The sequence below is a fragment of the Mustelus asterias genome, chromosome 27 (assembly GCF_964213995.1).
Source record: "Mustelus asterias chromosome 27, sMusAst1.hap1.1, whole genome shotgun sequence".
Taxonomy (NCBI): Eukaryota; Metazoa; Chordata; class Chondrichthyes; order Carcharhiniformes; family Triakidae; genus Mustelus; species Mustelus asterias.
In genome coordinates, this window is record NC_135827.1 from 36,574,944 (window position 1) to 36,594,898 (window position 19,955).

General features: G+C 48.7%; 1 protein-coding gene across 1 annotated transcript in view; it reads left to right on the forward strand.

Moving 5' to 3' along the window:
- Window positions 1-19,955, forward strand: part of LOC144480039 (uncharacterized) — a 51,741-nt gene that overhangs the window by 17,948 nt on the left and 13,838 nt on the right. Inside the window, exons 2-3 of the mRNA XM_078199198.1 lie at window positions 9,581-9,735; window positions 19,024-19,228. Of these exons, the coding sequence (XP_078055324.1) occupies window positions 9,581-9,735; window positions 19,024-19,228 (360 nt within the window). The remainder of the gene's footprint in view (window positions 1-9,580; window positions 9,736-19,023; window positions 19,229-19,955) is intronic.

Here is a 19,955-nt window from a genome sequence, read left to right on the forward strand (position 1 = left end):
GTTGGTGGGGTAGGGAAGGGGATGTGGGTGTGATTTGAAAACAACATTCCGGGAAGATGGCACTTGCTCACCCTGCTTCTGCAATTATCAGCCGGAGGGCAGGAGGCGGTGAATAGGCCTTTAGTGCTCAGCTGCCACGTTCTAAGCAGTTGAATGTTGGGAAATCTTGTGACAGATTGTGAGATTTACCGCTCATTTAGCTGTTCAGCCACTCTGTACTCGTTGAGGCTGCTGGTGGCCCTCCGAGGTGTTGGCCCCCTCTCTTCGGCAAGGCCGTGGCAGGCACCATCATGGCCGCTGCCTGCACTTTGCTCACCATGCAGCACAGGCAGCTCTCTCTCCCCCAACCTGACCCGACTTGGCGTTACTAATTAGGGAATTTACATTCCAGGATTGTTGTGGGCTGGGCTCGGGACCTGCAAGTTATCCAGGTATCAGGTTTTGGACCTCGATTTGAAAGTTTAGCCCCACCAATCCAGCTTGTACAAGACATTGGTAAGGCCACATTTGGAATACTGTGTACAGTTCTGGTCACCCTATTATAGAAAGGATATTATTAAACTAGAAAGAGCGTAGAAAAGATTTACTAGGATGTTACCCTACCCTACGGGATTTGATGGATTGAGTTATAAGGAGAGGCTGGATAGACTGGGACTTTTTTCTCGGGAACGTGGGAGGCTGAGGGGTGACTTTATAGAGGTCTATAAAATAATGAAGGGCATAGACAAGATAGATAGTCAATATCTTTTCCCAAAGGTAGGGGAGTCTAAAACGAGAGGGCATTGGTTTGAGGTGTGAGGGGAGAGACACAAAAGTGTCCAGAGGAGCAATTTTTTCACACAGAGGGTGGTGAGTGTCTGGAACAAGCTGCCAGAGGTAGTAGTAGAGGCGGGTACAATTTTGTCTTTTAAAAAGCATTTAGATAGTTACATGGGTCAGATGGATACAGACGGATATGGGCCAAATGCAGGCAATTGGGACTAGCTGAGGGTTTTAAAAAAAAAGGTGGCATGCTCAAGTTGGGCCGAAGGGCCTGTTTCCATGCTGTAAACCTCTATGACTCTATGACTATGACTGCTACTCTGTAATCTGGAAAACCTGTTGAGACAGCAGTGCACCAGGCTTTGGTTTGTTTGACTTTCAGCTAGGAAGGACGTACATCTAAAGTGGAACGGAAATAGAGAAAGAGGAAGGAAGATAATGCAGACAAAGAATATAAACAAAAACCTATCAGTAAAGTGAAATTTAGGATGCTGTATATTGAGAAAGAACAGAACATAACAGGATATTATTGGGACGTTAAACTCTGATGTGACCTTCGTGACATTTCCTATAAATGATGTCATTTAACTTTAAATACTGAATCTGATAAACAGCAGCGCAGTCCCAACAAAATATACAAGTTTACTGAGGACACAGAGACTATTAATATTTTTAACAATTCCCATAAAAAGGCTGTCAAATATTTATTTAATCTCAAATGGAAATTGCACCTAGTTGCTCCAGTGCACTCCAAAGTATTCACTGAATTTCCGATTTCACGCAGCTCAGAAATAGGTCATTCAAACCGCCTGGTCGTTACTGGTCTTTGTGCTGTACAGACGCCTCTTTGGACCTCATATCATCGAATCCCATCAGTACAGTCCCTTTCCCACTCGTGTGTCTATCTAGTTTCCTCTCAAATGCATCTATGCTTTTTTGTCTCAACTATTCCATTTGGAAGCAAGTTTCACATTCTACATTTTTTTACTGACCCTTTGAACCCTTTAATCATGTCAAAGACTTCTCCCAAGTATTGAATGAAAACTGAAAACGCTGGAAAATCTCAACAGGTCTGGCAGCATCTGTGGAGAGAGAATAGAGCTAATGTTTCGAGTTCATGAGTCTCTTCCTCAGAGCTAAAGAGAGGGAGAAATGTGGTGGATAATGTATTCTATAAGAGGGGGTGGAGAAACTGGAGCAGAATAGAAGGTCAGATTGCAACAAAGATGTGTAGGGCACAAGACAGAGGAAATGTTGATGGCAGCATGAAACACTATGAAAGATGCTGATGATGGAGTTGGGTAGTTAGTAGAAAATGTTGAAGGAGAACAAAGGTTGGTAAAAGTACAACTTAAGAACAAGTGATAAAGCCATGGAAAATGTCATTGTCTTTGGTGGGACTGGAAGATCCGCCTCTTCTGCTGGGAAACCCGCTGCAGGGTGGTGTGGGGTGGGGGTGGGGCGGGGGGGGGGGGGGGGGGGGGGGGGGCGAATCCCAGTCCATGCTTGAAAAAATTGCTTTATCTCTCACAGTGAAATCAGCTTTCCAGAATGAACAAGCCCAATTTCTTCATTCTTCCCTCACTAACTAATTTCCCAAGCATATGGAATCCTTTCATTTATTAGCCAAGGTATGGAGGTTAAGAGCAGGGTGGCTATCTTTAGTTAGGCCACAACGGAAGTACTGTGTTCAGTTCCTGCCACCTCACTACAGACAGAATGTAATCGCATTAGAGAGAATACAGACGAGGATGTTACCAGGACTGGACAATTGCAGCTATGAGAAAACATTGGATGGGCAGGGGTTGTTCTCCTTGGAACAGAGGAGGCTGAGGGGAGATTTAAGATGCATAAGGTTGTGAGGGGCCTGGATAGAGTGGATAGGAAGGGCCCATTCACATTAGCAGAGAGGTCAATGACTAGGGAACATATAGAATCCCTACAGTGCAGAAAAAGGCCATTTGGCCCATTGAGTCTGCATCAACTCTCAGAAAGAGCATCCCACCCAGGCTTTCCCCTCTGCACTATCCCCGTACACTTGCGCATTTACCATGGCTAATCCTACACATCTTTGGACTGATGCACTGAAGCACCTGGAGGAAACACACGCAGACACAAGGAAAACTTGCAAACAGTCACCCAAAGCTGGAATTGAGCTTGGGTCCCTGGCACTGTGAGACAGTAGTGCCAGGGACTGTGTCACTGTGGTGAACCATAGATGGTTACCACTATGGGTACTTGTACATATGTTACTCTTGTTACTGTTGGGGTTAGGGTTTGGGTGTTCCTCCTGTTATTATTGTTTATGTGGTACACTCCGTTCGGCTCCGCCTTCTTACAGGAGTATAAAGGTCACTGCTACTTCCTAGCAGTCTTTAGTCTGGGATAATATTGTTAAGTAGTGCGCTCCTATTTGTCGTGAATAAAAGCCTTTATTCCCGGGTACGTCCTAGCCTCCCGTGTGAATCAATCGCGCATCAATTTTATTCACGACAAATAGTGAAAATTTTGTTTGAACAAAATGGAGCAGATGCTAAAGCCCGATCGGCTAACCTTGGATCCGCGCGCCGCTGGGGCGTCAAACACTTTCGACCATTGGTTGAAGTGCTTCGAGGATTACGTTGAGACCTCGGCAGCAGTCCAGTCCGACGCCGACAGATTGCAGGTCCTCCACGCCAGGGTGAGCAACACTGTGTATGCAACAATTCGCGATTCCCAAATTTATAAAGATGCTATCGACTTGCTCAAGAGGCTGTATAACAAACAGCCGAACGAAATTCATGCTCGTCACCGATTAGCCACTCGACGGCGGCAGCCTGGCGAAACTACGGGACAGTACCTGCGCGAACTTCAACAGCTAGCCAGAGCCTGCAACTGCAAGGCGGTGTCGGCTACTCAATACACCAACGACCTCATTCGGGACGCGTTCGTGGCGGGAATCGGCTCATCCTATATCCGCCTGCGGCTGCTAGAGCAGGGTAACCTGGACCTGGCTAAGACGGTAGAATTGGCCGACGCAATGGAAACGGCCTCCAGAAGTCTCGAAGCCTACCCCACCGACCACGTGGGAACAGAGTGGCAAGCACAGCCGTCGCCTCAGCTGTACTCGGCGGCTCCTCGGAACTGCGCGATGATGCTCCCAACTTCAGACCTGACGGCTGCGGCAGCTCCTGGAGGCCCACGGTGCTATTTCTGCGGTTTGGCGAAGCATCCTCGCCAAAGATGTCCGGCCAGGGCGGTGTTTTGCTCTGCCTGTGGAAAGAAAGGGCACTATGCAAAGGTGTGCCGAGCGAAGACTCCTTCCAGGCCCAGCAGTGCTGCGTGCGACTCCCCAGGATCCATCTCCTCGTCTCCGGCCTCGTCGATGTCTTCAGCCACGTGAGATCCACGGGCGCCGCCATTTCCTATGACGACGACGCTAGCCACGTGCGACCTGCGGGTGCCGCCGTTTTCAACATCCTTGACCGTGTGCGATTCATGGGCGCAGCCATTTTGGTCGACACCGGCCGCAGGGGACCAACAGGGGTCCTCGTCGTCGGCTATCTCAACTGCCTGCAGTTACGCTCAGGATCCAACAGTGGCGTCAATCATCCTGGACCAGGCCAAGCCTCACAGACTCGACAAGTCCATGATGGACATAGAGGTAAACGGGCGCCTGGCGCGTTGCCTGTTTGACAGCGGGAGCACGGAGAGCATCATCCATCCGGATACAGTAAAACGGTGCGCTCTCCGTGTGCAAACTGTCAGGCAGACAATCTCCATGGTGTCGAGGTCCCGATCTGTCCTCGTTCTTGGGAGCTGTGTGGTAACCCTAACGGTGCGGGCACAGTCTACGAGAACTTCAGGCTCCTCGTGCTACCGCACCTTTGCGCTCCGGTACTCCTGGGGCTAGACTTTATGGTCCACCTGAGGAGTGTGACCCTGCAGTACGATGGGCCACTCCCTTCACTTTCAGTGGGAGAACAGCAGCCTCCAAATTGTCCAGCGCGCTCCACATGCTGCCTCTCAACACTCAAAATTACCCTGCCTTCCCTATTCGAAAATCTCGTGCCAGGCTGCAAGCCCATCGCGACTAAAAGCAAGCGTTACAGCGCTGAGGATTGGATCTTTATTAGATCTGAGGTTCAGCGGCTCCTCAGGGAAGGGGTCATTCAACCTAGCACTAGCCCATGGAGAGCACAAGTCGTGGTGGTCAAGACTGGAGACAAGCCCCGGATGGTCATAGACTATAGTCAGACCATTAATAGATACACGCAGCTGGATGCGTACCCTCTCCCGCGCATATCTGACATGGTTAACCAGATTGCGCAGTACCGGGTGTTCTCCACCATCGACTTGAAGTCAGCCTACCACCAGCTCCCCATTCGCCCAGAGGACCGCAAATACACGGCCTTTGAGGCGGATGGCCGTCTCTACCACTTTTTAAGAGTCCTTTTCGGCGTCACTAATGGGGTCTCGGTCTTCCAGCGTGAGATGGACCGAATGGTGGACCAAAACGGGCTACGGGCTACCTTCCCGTACCTGGACAACGTCACTATCTGCGGCCATGACCAGCAGGACCACGACGCCAACCTCCAGAAGTTTTTACGCACTGCGACTCTCCTGAACCTGACCTATAACAAGGAGAAGTGCGTATTCAGCAAGCACCGCCTAGCAATCCTCGGATACGTGGTGGAAAATGGGGTCATCGGCCCCGATCCAGACCATATGCGTCCCCTCCTTGAACTTCCCCTACCCACTAGCATCAAAGCACTGAGAAGATGCTTAGGCTTCTTCTCGTACTATGCACAGTGGGTTCCCAATTACGCGGACAAAGCCCGTCCGCTCATAAAATCTACCTCTTTTCCCCTGACAGCAGAGGCTCGCCTAGCCTTTGCAGGGATAAAAGCCGACATTGCGAAAGCCACGATGCATGCTGTCGATGAGTCCATCCCCTTTCAGGTGGAGAGTGATGCATCTGATTTCGCCCTGGCCGCCATACTTAACCAGGCGGGCAGGCCCGTCGCCTTTTTCTCTCGCACCCCCCAAGGCCCTGAAATTCGGCACTCCTCTGTGGAGAAAGAGGCTCAGGCCATTGTGGAGGCCGTACGGCATTGGCGCCATTATTTGGCTGGTAAACGGTTTACCCTGCTCACGGACCAAAGGTCCGTGGCCTTTATGTTCAACAACACGTTAAAGGGAAAAATTAAGAATGATAAAATCTTGAGGTGGAGAATCGAACTCTCCACCTACAACTATGATATCATGTACCGTCCGGGGAAGCTCAATGAGCCCTCAGATGCCCTGTCGCGTGGAACATGTGCCAGTGTGCAGGAGGACCGGTTACAGGCCCTCCACAATGATCTCTGCCATCCGGGGATCACTCGGCTCTTCCATTTTGTAAAGGCTTGGAATCTGCCCTATTCCATAGAGGATGTCAGGTCGATAACTCGATGCTGCCAGGTTTGTGCAGAGTGCAAGCCGCACTTCTACCGGCCTGACAGGGCACACCTCATTAAGGCCACTCGCCCTTTTGAACGACTGAGTGTCGACTTCAAGGGGCCCCTCCCTTCGACGGATCGGAACGTGTATTTCCTCAACATTGTTGGCGAATACTCCCGATTCCCCTTTGCCATCCCCTGTTCTGACATGTCCTCTGCCACGGTCATCAAAGTCCTGCGGAGTCTTTTTACCCTGTTCAGCTACCCCAGTTATATCCACAGTGATAGGGGTTCGTCGTTTATGAGCGACGACTTGAGGCAATACCTGCTCTCTAAGGGAATTGCCTCAAGTAGGACTACAAGTTACAACCCCAGGGGTAACGGACAGGTCGAGAGAGAAAACGCTACAGTCTGGAAGGCTGTTTTACTGGCGCTACGGTCTAGGGGTCTTCCAGTCACCCGTTGGCAAGAGGTACTTCCTGATGCGCTCCATCCGACCCGGTCCCTCCTGTGTACGGCAACCAATGCTACCCCACATGAGCGGATGTTTGTCTTCCCCAGGAAGTCTTCCTCTGGGACCTCACTGCCGTCTTGGTTGACGTACTCAGGACCTGTCCTCCTGCGGCGGGCGGCATGTTAGGGCCCGCAAGTCCGACCCTTTGGTTGAACAGGTCCATCTCCTCCACGCCAACCCTCAATATGCCTATGTGGCATATCCTGACGGGCGAGAGGACACGGTCTCTATCAGAGATCTGGCGCCTGCAGGGGACCTGGAAACCCCCGTCACTCCCGCACCCCTGGTTAGGATTCCTTTGCCCATTCTCTCCCCTCCTGACACGGCACGGACAGCATCGGGACCTCAACTTAATCCTCTTACTCCCGTGTGCAGCTTGCCTGAGTCGAGGGGATTGTCACCATCTCGAGGTCGGCAGTCGGGAGAGGAACTGGAGGAGTCAGTGGACACCACCTCGGAGAGAGGGTCGTCACCACGGTCACCAGCACCGGCACTGGAGCCAGTGCTGCGGAGGTCTCAGAGATGGTGCGGGACCCCCGAAACGGCTGAACTTGTGAACATGTGGACAGTTCGTATTGTTTTCTTACCCCACCGGCCTTTGTTTTTAAAGGAGGGGTGAATGTGGTGAACCATAGATGGTTACCACTATGGGTACTTGTACTTATGTTACTCTTGTTACTGTTGGGGTTAGGGTTTGGGTGTTCCACCTGTTATTATTGTTTATGTGGTACACTCCGTTCGGCTCCGCCTTCTTACAGGAGTATAAAGGTCACTGCTACTTCCTAGCAGTCTTTAGTCTGGGATAATATTGTTAAGTAGTGTGCTCCTATTTGTCGTGAATAAAAGCCTTTATTCCCGGGTACGTCCTAGCCTCCCATGTGAATCAATCGCGCATCAGTCACCATGCTACATAGATTTAAAGTAATTGGTGGAAAGATTAGAGAAATAAGGAAATATCTTAGCACCAAGAGGGTTGTCGGGGCCTGAAACTCACTGCGTGAAAGGGCTGGAAACGGAATCAAACCCAGCACTGAAATTGGCTCACTCAGTTTCACTGGAAACTGACCAAGGGCAGCATGCAGACCCTGTTTTGTCTGCTCTTCATCTCCCAGGTGCTGGCGGAAGACTTCTGTCCCAGTGGCCGATTTAACTTTAAAACAACCTCCGGTCCAATGCTTTGATTCGAGTGAAGTTCTGCAAACTCCCTCTTGTCAGAGCGACCCCGGCCTGGGATTCTTGTTCCTCTCCTTTACAATGAAAATCAAGGACGGTTTCAAAGATCGGAAGAACATTTTATTCACATTAAGTGACTATGCACAACTGAGATGTCCCAATCTGATCATTGAGAGGCAGAAATCCTCAACTCTTTTAAAAGGATTTGCACCTCAAGTGCCGTAACCTGCCGGGCTATGGACCATTTTTTAAAATTATTCATTTATGAGACATGTTGCCCAGCATTTATTGATGTGGAGATGCCAGCGTTGGACGGGGGTAAACACAGTAAGAAGTCTAACAACACCAGGTTAAAGTCCAACAGGTTTATTTGGTAGCAAATGCCACTAGCTTTCGGAGCACTGCTCCTTCATCAGGTGGAGTGGGAGATCTGCTCACAAACAGGGCATACAGAGTCTCTGACAAAGTCAGAGTCCACCTGACGAAGGAGCAGCACACTCCGAAAGCTAGTGGCGTTTGCTACCAAATAAACCTGTAGGGCTTTAACCTGGTGTTGTTAGACTTCTTTCAGCATTTATTGCCCATCCCTAGTTGCCCGAGGGCAGTTGAGAGTCAACCACATTGCTGTGGCTCTGGAGTCACGTGTAGGTCAGACCAGGTAAGGACGGCAGATTTCCTTCCCTGAAGGACTTTAGTGAACCAGGTGGGTTTTTCTAACAATCGACAATGGTTTCACGGTCATCAGTAGATTCTTAATTCCAGATTTTTAAAATTGATTTCAAATTCCACCATCTGCTGTGGCCGGATTCGAACCCGCGTCCCCAGAACATTAGCTGAGTTTCTGGATTAATAGTCTAGTGATAATACCACTAGGCCATCACCTCCCCTCGTGCTGGAAAGTGGGATAAACTGGGTGGCTCATTTTTTGGCCAACGCAGACACATTGGGCAGAGTGGCCTTTTTCTGTGCTGAAAGCCTTCTCTGATTCTTTAATGTTTGATCATTCACTTCCCACGCCTCTCAAAAGATTAAAGGACAATTTTGGAAAGGCACCTTAAAGAGATTTTTACACATTGGGGCGAGTTCTTCAGTTCCGCCCGCCACGGGAATTTTTAGAGGGCGAAGGGCAGACCATGGAAAGGCCCGCTGACCTCGGGCAGGATTTTCCAGTTTTAGGGCGAGCCCCAAATTCCACCCATTGTGTTGGGCAGCCTTCAAGCACCACAGTTGGTGGATTACGACTCAGTGCTGATATTGTGCATCATTTTATAAGGCCTATTTATTAATTTGCTCGATGTATCAGCTTTGGTGCGCTGCCTGATATCCAAATAGTGTCATAGAATCATAGAGCTTTCCATCATGCCAGGAGGTCCTTCTGTGCATCATGCTGGCCATCAAGCACCTATCTACCCTTGGTTTAGGTTTTTTTTCTTCTCGCCTCCCAATAGCTGAAGGAGGATTGGAACTTTTCTCTGGCTTCGAGCTTTCAGGAACTTGGCAGAGTAACAGGGACATAAACTTACATTCCATCCTTGTGATGATCTGCACTTGCTATTTTTCCACTGAAACACTCACTCTGTAGAATCAGAGTGAGAGGTTGGGGACTGAAGCCACATGGACCTTGCGGGTGTGATCTCACGCACTGCACCTGATATGGAGCAACTATTCTTACACATTTAATACTTCTCTTTTTCTCTCTCTCTGTAACCAGACACTGAAGCAGCCAAAACAATGAACCGCAACCCCATTTGGAGGCGAGTTGGAGATAATGTCACCCTGCCATGTTCTTACACACCAAGATCAAATCAAAATGGCTACTTGGACATCGAGTGGGCGGTCAGAAACAATAACGATTCTTATAAAGTGGTAAAAATAATTATGCAACTAACAACCAGATTTTCAAAGTGTTGGCACCTGGTGTAGGTGTGATTTGAAAATTGCCGTCCTGGAGGTTGGTGAAGAACCCTGAAGCCTCCAGATTTGAAAATTTTAAAATGAAGGCAGATAGGGAGGGAGCAAAGATCTCACACGCCACCAATTAACAGCCCCTTAAGCAGCTCAAGAAGGGACTGGAGATATCATAGAATCATACAGTGCAGAAGGAGGCCATTTGGCCCATTGAGTCTGCACCGACCACAATCCTACCCAGGCCCTATCCTAATCCCATGCATTTACCCCAGCTAGTCCCCCTGACACTAAGGGGCAATTTAGCATGGCCAATCCACCTAACCCGCACATCTTTGGACAGTGGGAGGAAACCCACGCAGACATGGGGAGAACGTGCAAACTCCACACAGACAGTGACCCAAGCTGGGAATCGAACCCAGATCCCGGTCACTGTGAGGCAGCAGTGCTAACCACTGTGCCACCGTGCTGCCCTGGGTACTTTGGAAAGTAATTTTGAATTCACACTTCTGCAATCCTGAGCAGTTTGGTGCATGTTAGTTCCCAGCTGTCACTGTGCAGTGAAAGAATGTTCATTTCCATTTGAGTGATATTTGAGGGGTCAGCTCGCACTGAGTCAACTTGCTGTCCATGGCCAACGTGCACCATCTTTATCCTCCTGGTCCTTTCCTGAGCCGTCTTGTCTCTTCGGCAGCAGCAAACACCAACATGGCTGCCACCTGCCTTCATCAGATAGACAGCTCCTGCCTCCTGGAGACATTCAATGCCTCAAAACAAGCACCGAGCTAATCTCCTGCCCAATGAGGGCATTAGTATTTGAACATAGCATCACAAGGGCAATGCAGTTCAGATATAGGGTCAGTTCCCAGTATTAATCCGGATCCTGCTTTGAAAATCCAACCTAATAAGTGAGGTGGAGGATGAATGTGTGGCTGAGGGACTGGTGCAGGGGGCAGGGATTCAGGCTCCTGGACCACTGGGACCTCTTTAGGGGCAGGTGTGACCTGTACACAAAAAATGGGTGGCACTTGAATCCCAGGGGGACCAATATCCTGGCGGGAAGGTTGGCTCAGGCTACTGGGGAGAGTTTAAACTAGATAGGTTGGGGGGAGGGGATCGAGACGAGGTGACTGGGAGCGAGGAAGTTAGCTCGCAAACAGAGAAGGGTTATAGACGGTGCAAAAGGGAGGATGGATGGGGGATAGAGAAGGGGAGAGCTCAGACCAAAGGATTGAGATGTGTTTACTTTAATGCCAGGAGTATAGTGAATAAAGGGGATGAGCTCAGAGCGTGGATCGATGCCTGGAAGTGTGATGTGGTGGCCATTACGGAGACTTGGATGTCTCAGACACAGGACTGGATACTACAGGTGCCGGGATTCAGATGTTTCAGGAAGGACAGGGAGGAAGGCAAGAGAGGGGGTGGAGTGCCACTGCTGATCAGGAATAGTGTCACAGCTGTAGAGAAGGTGTATGCTGTGGAGGGATTGTCTACAGAGTCTCTGTGGGTGGAAGTTCGGAGTGGGAAGGGGTCGATCACTTTGCTGGGAGTTTTCTATAGGCCGCCCAATAGTGACAGGGAGGTGGAGGAGCAGATAGGGAAACAGATCCTGGAGAGTTGCAATAAAAGCAGAGTTGTTGTGATGGGAGACTTTAATTTCCCAAACATAGATTGGAATATCCCTAGGGTAAGAGGATTGGATGGGGAGGAGTTCGTTAGGTGTGTTCAGGAGGGTTTCCTGACACAGCATGTGGGCAAGCCTACAAGAGGAGAGGCTGTACTTGATCTGATACTGACCAATGAACCTGGACAGGTGTCAGATCTCTCAGTGGGAGAGCATCTTGGGGATAGCGATCATAACTCTATCTCCTTTATGCTTGCATTGGAAAAAGAGAGGATCAGGCAAGATAGGAAAGCGTTTATATGGAGTAAGGGGAAATATGAAGACATAAGGCAGCAAATTAGAGGAGTAAATTGGAAGGAGGTATTCTCGGGGAAATTTACTGAAGAGAGGTGGCAGTTTTTCAAGGAATGTCTGTCTAGGGTTCTACAGGACAATGTTCCGAGCAGACAGGGAGGAGTTGGTAGGTTAAAGGAACCGTGGTGCACAAAAGCTGTGCGGGACCTAGTCGAGAAGAAAAGGAAAGTGTACAAAAGGTTCAGAGAGCTTGGTGAAGATAGGAATCTAGATGAGTGTACGGCTTGTAGGAAGGGACTAAAGAAGGAAATTAGGAGAGCCAGAAGGGGTCACGAGAAGGCCTTGGCAAGTAGAATTAAGGAAAACCCTAAGGCGTTCTATAAATATGTGAAGAGTAAAAGGATGAGACGTGAAGGAATAGGGCCTATAAAAGGTGAAGGCGGGAAAATCAGTATGGAACCAGTAGAAATGGCAGAGGTGCTTAATGAGTATTTTGCCTCGGTTTTCACAGAGGAGAAGGACATGGGTGGATGTACTGTGGGCTTACGGTGAACTGAAAAGATTGAGTATGTGGACTTTAACAAAGAGGTTGTGCTGGAATCTTTGAATGGCATCAAGATAGATAAGTCGCCGGGTCCGGATGGGATGTACCCCAGGTTACTGTGGGAGGAGAGGGAAGAGATTGCAGAGCCTCTGGCGATGATCTTTGCATCGCCGATGGAGACAGGAGAGGTGCCGGAGGATTGGAGGATTGCGGATATGGTTCCTATTTTCAAGAAGGGGAATAGGGATAGCCCAGGAAATTACCGACCGGTGAGTCTAACCTCAGTGGTTGGTAAGCTGATGGAGAAGATCCTGAGGGACAAGATTTATGAGCATTTGGAGAGGTTTAGTATGCTCAAGAATACTCAGCATGGCTTTGTCAAAGGCATATCGTGCCTTACGAGCCTGGTGGAGTTCTTGGAAAATGTGACTAAACACATTGACGAAGGGAAAGCGGTAGATGTGGTTTATATGGATTTTAGCAAGGCGTTTGATAAGATCCCCCATGCAAGGCTTCTCGAAAAAGTGAGAGGGCATGGGATCCAAGGGGCTGCTGCCCTGTGGATCCAGAACTGGCTTGCCCAAAGGAGGCAGAGAGTGTGTATAGATGGGTCTTTTTCTAAATGGAGGTCGGTCACCAGTGGCGTGCCCCAGGGATCTGTTTTGGGACCTGGATGAGGAAGTGGAGGGATGGGTTGGTAAGTTTGTCGACGACACGAAGGTTGGTGGGGTTGTGGATAGTCTGGAGGGATGTCAGAAGTTGCAGAGGGACATAGATAGGATGCAAGACTGGGCGGAGAAGTGGCAGATGGACTTCAACCCAGATAAATGCGTAGTGGTCCATTTTGGCAGGTCAAATGGGATGAAGGAGTACAATATGAAGGGAAAGGCTCGTAGTACTGTGGAGGATCAAAAGGGCCTTGGGGTCCGAGTCCATAGGACTCTAAAATCGGCCCCGCAGGTGGAGGAGGTGGTTAAGAAGGCGTATGGTGTGCTGGCCTTTATCAATCGAGGGATTGAGTTTAGGAGTCCAGGGATAATGTTGCAGCTATATAAGACCCTCGTCAGACCCCACTTGGAGTACTGTGCTCAGTTCTGGTCGCCTCATTACAGGAAGGATGTGGAAAAGATTGAAAGGGTGCAGAGGCAATTTACAAGGATGTTGCCTGGATTGAGTGGCATGCCTTATGAGGATAGGCTGAGGGAGCTCGGTCTTTTCTCCTTGGAGAGACGCAGGATGAGAGGAGACCTAATAGAGGTATACAAGATGTTGAGAGGCGTAGATCAGGTGGACTCTCAGAGGCTTTTTCCCAGGGTGGAAATGGCTGCTACGAGAGGACACAGGTTTAAGGTGCTGGGGGGTAGGTACAGGGGAAATGTTAAGGGGAAGTTTTTCACACAGAGGGTGGTGGGCGAGTGGAATCGGCTGCCGTCAGTGGTGGTGGAGGCAAACTCAATAGGGTATTTAAGAAACTCCTGGATGAGTACATGGGACTTAATAGGATGGAGGGTTATACATAGGCCTAAAAGGTAGGGATATGTTCGGCACAACTTGTGGGGCCGAAGGGCCTGTTTTGTCCTGTAGTTTTCTATGTTCTATAAGCAAATTATTGACTAAAGCAAGGCAAAAAATAACAGTGACATGTTTGCCTCTTTGATCTACTGTGCCATTCCTAAGTTAGAGAGAAAAGACAGGGAATTGGGGGATGGGCTGTTGGGTTCTTGCTCATTGTTATTCTGATGTTGAACTCTGGAGATGTGTGGAGGTTTGATTTGATTTGATTTGATTTATTATTGTCACATGTATTAACATACAGTGAAAAGTATTGTTTCTTGCGCGCTACACAGACAAAGCATACCATTCATAGAGAAGGAAAGGAGAGAGTGCAGAATGTAGTGTTACAGTCATAGCTAGGGTGTAGAGAAAGATTAGCTTAATGCAAGGTAAATCCATTCAAACGTCTGACGGCAGCAGGGAAGGAGCTGTTCTTGAGTTGGTTGGTACGTGACCTCAGACATTTGTGTATTTTTCCGACGAGAGAAAGTGGAAGAGAGAATGTTTAGGGTGCGTGGGGTCCTTAATTATGCTGGCTGCTTTCATAGAATCATAGAATCATAGAAACCCTACAGTGCAGAAGGAGGCCATTCGGCCCATCGAGTCTGCACCGACCACAATCCCACCCAGGTCCTACCCCCACATATTTACCCGCTAATCCTTCTAACCTACGCATCCCAGGACTCTAAGGGGCAATTTATAACCTGGCCAATCAACCTAACCTGCACATCTTTGGACTGTGGGAGGAGGAAACCGGAGCACCCGGAGGAAACCCATGCAGACACGAGGAGAATGTGCAAACTCCACACAGACAGTGACCCGAGCCGGGAATCGAACCCGGGACCCTGGAGCTGTGAAGCAGCAGTGCTAACCACTGTGCTTTGCTGAGGCAGTGGGAAGTGTAGACAGAGTCAATGGATGGGAGGCTGGTTTGCGTGATGGATTGGGCTACATTCACGACCTTTTGTAGTTCCTTGCGGTCTTGGGCAGAGCAGGAGCCCTACCAAGCTGTGATATAACCAGAAAGAATGCTTCCTATGATGCGTCTGTAAAAGTTGGTGAGAGTCGTAGCTGACATACCAAATTTCCTCAGTCTTCTGAGAAAGTTGAGGCGTTGCTGGGCTTTCTTAACTATAGTGTCGGCATGGGGGGACCAGGACAGGTGGTTGGTGATCTGGACACCTAAAAACTTGAAGCTCTCGACCCTTTCTACTTCCCTGTGTGGAAGTTTGCATTTCTCTGGCCTATTCTATATTCCTCGCTCCCTTCACTTGACCATGGGGGGCCATAGCTTCCACTGCCTGGGCTTTCATTCTGAAACTATCCCCGAAACTTTCCATCTCTACTTCTCTCTCCTCCTTTAAGATTCAGCTTAAGACTTATATCTTAGACCAACCATTTGGACCTAAAGTCTTTTCTTTTGACCCAGTTTTGAATTTTTATCTGATTATGTCCCTGTGAACTACCAGGAGACTGCTAAATATTAGTGCAAATATGTTTTTGTTTTGTTGAGTAGAGTAGCCTCAGACACGACAGAGACAGAGAACCCATCTTGGGTAAACTCCACTCACCTTTCGAGATCCACAAATATATAAATTTGGGTCATGCTAGTTCCTCCTCTGAGTGACATAACTGACTGGATTCTTCTGAACAACATCTCAAACTCAGGTTTTTCTTGGATATTAAACAAATGCTGGCACAGTGGTTAGCACTGCTGCCTCACAGCGCCAGGGACCCGGGTTCAATTCCCGGCTTGGGTCACTGTCTGTGTGGAGTCTGCATATTCTCCCCGTGTCTGCGTGGGTTTCCTCTGGGTGCTCCAGTTTCCTCCCACAGTCTGAAAGACGTGCTGGTTAGGGTGCATTGGCCGAGCTAAATGCTCCCTCAGTGTTACCCAAACAGGCGCCAGTGTGTGGCGACTCGGGGATTTTCACAGTAACTTCAATGCAGTTTTAATGTAAGCCTTACTTGTGACTAATAAATAAATAAGCTTTATTTACAAGGCCTTGCAATTATCATGCCACAAAGAGTGCAACGAGAAGAATAACAACCGGGGTGGGTGGAACAATAAAACAAAACCCTTGTGAAAAGGTTTGACGTGATATTATTTTATCTCCCATGCAAATTATTTTTCTCAGAATGTTTTTGACTACTCTTCACATTGTGAGTATGTTCGACACCTTCGCTTTGAAAAATAAAAATTAAGCAATTCTGAGCATCACTCTGAACAGTCTTCAGGCAATTGTTTTCCCAAGTGTCAGTTTTGGTGTTAAGGTGTAATTGCTGCCAGATGTAATGTTAGATAGCACTTGTCAGCCAGCCTTGCAAAGAGTACAGGTTGTGGTTGTCTATTGTCTGTGTGAGTGTGAGCTCTACAGTGATGAGTTTAAACTGAGAGAAATTAAAGGATCTTTGAGATTTACTATTTCAAAGTTTTAAATATTATCAATTTCTCCACCTCAATGATTCTGTTGACTGAAGATTGTGGACTGATGGCAACAAAACTTCTATTCAGTTAAAGCAAAGAGAAATTTCCCAGATAGGTGTACGGAAAGCATGCAGTGAATGTGAAAACATGCCTTGAAAGAGACTAGTAGGTGTGCCTGAAAGTTTGAATTTAAGTATTATTTTTATTTTTTGGGCGGCACAGTGGCACAGTGGTTAGCACTGCTGCCTCACAGCGCCAGGGACCCGGGTTCGATTCCCGGCTTGGATCACTGTCTGTGCGGAGTCTGCACGTTCTCCCTGTGTCTGCGTGGATTTTCTCCGGGTGCTCCGATTTCCCCCATACTCCAAAGAATCATAGAATCCCTACAGTTCAGAATCGGCCCATCGAGCCTGCACCGACCACAATCCCACCCAACCCCCATCCCTGTAATCCCACGCATTTACCCTGCTGGTCCCTCTGACACTAAGTGGCAATTTAGCACGGCCAATCAACCTAACCTGCACATCTTTGGACTGTGGGAGGAAACCGGAGCACCCGGAGGAAACCCACGCAGACACGGGGAGAACGTGCAGACTCCGCACAGACAGTGACCCAAGCCGGGAATCGAACCCAGGTTCCTGGCGCTGTGAGGCAGCAGTGCTAACCACTGTGCCACTGATATGTGGGTTAGGTTGATTGCCCATGCTAAATTGCCCCTTACTGTCCCAGGATGCATCGGTTAGAGGGATTAGCGGGGTAAATATGTGGGGTTACGGGGATAGGACCGAGGTGGGATTGTTGTTGGTGCAGACTCGATAGGCCGAATGGCCTCTTTCTGCCCTTTAGAATTCTATGATTCTTTCATGGGATGTGAGCATCACTGGCTTGGCCGGTTTTTATTGCCCATCCTTAGTTGCTCTCCAGACGATGGTGGTGAACCGTCTTTTTAGCCGTTGCTGTCCATGTGGTGTAGTTCCACCCACAATGCTGTTCGGAAAGGAGTTCCATGGTTTTGATACAGTGACAGTGAAGACAGTATATTTCCAAGTCAGGCTGCTGTGTGGCTTGCAGGGGAATTTGCAGGTGATGATGTTCCCATGAGCTTGCAACCCTTTTCCTTCTCGGTGGTTGAACTGTGGGTTTAGTGCTGTCGAAAGAGTCTTAGTGAGTTTCTGCAGTGCATTTTGTAGATGGTATACACAGCTGCTACTGTGCGCCAAGGGTGGAGGAAGTGAATGTTGAAGGTGTAGGATGGGCTGCCAATAAAGGGGGCAACTTTGTCCTAGATGGTGTCATGTTTCTTGAGTGTTGTTGCAGCTGAACTCATCCAGGCAAGTGGGGAATATTCCATCGGACTCCTGACTTGTGCCCTGTGGACAAGCTGGAAAAGGAGATGAAATCAATGGCAGCGATGGGGGCAGTGTGTAGATGCAAACAATGAAAGAGGTCAAAGGTGGATCCCTGGCGAATGGGGGGAGTGTGACAGCAGGAGGAAGGAAGGGAAGCCATGGTCGGAGAATCTCTGGCTGTGATCAGATAAATGAGAATCCTGGGTTTGATGCAACATCTGTATCGTGTTAAGCAAGTCGACAGCAGGTGAGCTACAAAGTCAACCTGAGAACTCGAGTCTCTTCCACAAGGCAAGATCACTGCAAGCATTTTTAAAAGTCTAGTAACAGTGGACAAGTTTAGTGAAGTTAATGCCCTTTTACTAAATTAGATAGGCTTGTTGCAATCACTGAAAAATTAGATAAGACATACATGAAAAGGTTGTGATTGGTAGAATTTGCAAATGTGGACATTTTGCAGAGTTAGTAGAAACTTCCTTGTATCCGACTGTCCAAGGTTAACAGGATGGCTTTGAAATGATGTGGGATGAAATCATGGCTTCTTGTCAGCGTTTAATGCCTGAGTGTTGGACACATTTCACCATCTAGTGATTTGCACTTTCTCATAATACGGGCTGGATTCTATGGGGTGTGTCCCCCAATCACTGGGCTGGATTTGATGGGGTGTGTGTCTCCCAATCCCTAGGCTGAAAAGTCGGCAGAAGTCCACCATGGAAAAACTGACCGTCTCACAGTCGTTGTACGTTGACTGGGCACCTGTTGGCTCAGGGCAAGCGTTCTGCGCCACTTGATGAGGAAGAGAGCTTCCAGCCAATCCAAATGAGCAGCCGCTCTGCAGTCCCACCAGTGGCCAGTGCTGGAACTACAGCCAGTCTCCAATGAGGAGGAGCCAATGAAGATCAGACTTAAGATAATTGCAGGCTGTCGGCAGACCCAGCTGGCAGGGGGAGTTTGGAGGCCAGGTTTGAGAGGCTCGGGAGAAGGTTAAAGGTGGGAGTATGACTTTGGGGTCACATAGGAGCACAGAGGGTCCACAAAGGAGGTACCCTCCCCCACCCCTCATCTTGCCTGACACCACCCCTAGCTAAGGCTATCTGCTTGACAGGGGCAGCAGGGCAAGATGAGGCACTTAAGTGACCCTTAATTGGCCTAAGGGGAGGCACTCTGTTCTGACAACCCCCCTCCATTCCATCCCCCCTCTCCTCTCACACCGACTCCAACCCCACACGCTCCCTACAAAATGGAAGATAGGTCGAGATGCGGCCAGTTAGGTGGTGGGAAGGTCCCATGTTGCATTTTACACACCCCTTGCCTTTAAACACACCAGTGGGGGCCATATAATCCAGCCCTACATCTTTGAGAACGATAGCAGGAAGAAGGCGACTGATAGAGAGGACATAGGTCAAAGTTCAAGCACAATTCTTCAAACTTTAACTCTGATTTAACTTTGTGACAGATCTTAACACTCTCTGGTGGAAAGGTTTACGTGACCTCTGGTTGGGAGCAGAGAATCTCCTTTGCCTCTGCAAATGGCAGTGCGGGAGACGCTTCACTGTATTTTAAATCACTGGATGTGAATGACAGCGGAATCTACCACTGCAAAGTGAAGATAAAAGGCAAGATTCGACAAACGGCTTGCAACTTAACTGTACGAGCACAAGGTGGGTCTTCATATGTTACTATATCTGAAAGTCAAGATAAGGAGTTGTGCACACAAACCCAATTTTTAAAAAAGTTTTTAAATTAGTGTCACAGATAGGCTTACATTAACACTGCAATGAAGTGACTTTGAAAATCCCCTAGTGGCCACACTCCGGCAACTTTTCAGGTACACTGAGGGAGAATTTAGCATGGCCAATGCACCTAACCAGCACATCTTTCGGACTGTGGGAGAAGGGACTGGAGGTATCATAGAATCATACAGTGCAGAAGGAGGCCATTCAGTCCATCGAGTCTGCACTGACCACAATCCCACTCGGGCCCTGTCCCCATAACACCATGCACTTACCCTAGCTAGTCCCCCTGACACTAAGGGGCAATTTAGCAGGGCCAATCCACCTAACCCGCACATCTTTGGACTGTGGGAGGAAACCGGAGCACCCGAAGGAAACCCACGCAGACACGTGGAGAATGTGCAAACTCCACACAGACAGTCACCCAAGCAAGAATCAAACCCAGGCCCCTGACGCTGTGAGGCAGCAGTGCTAACCACTGTGCCATTGTGTTACACACCAAGTTCAGTTCACTCATTTACTCCTACTCCATTCTTCATGGCTGGGGTTCCTTCAGAAATATACTCGTACTCTAATAATGATCTCATGTTATGTGTACTCTCTCTTCTTTGTTGACACATTCTCTTCCTTTGATCGTGGACTTCTCAAGTCCAGA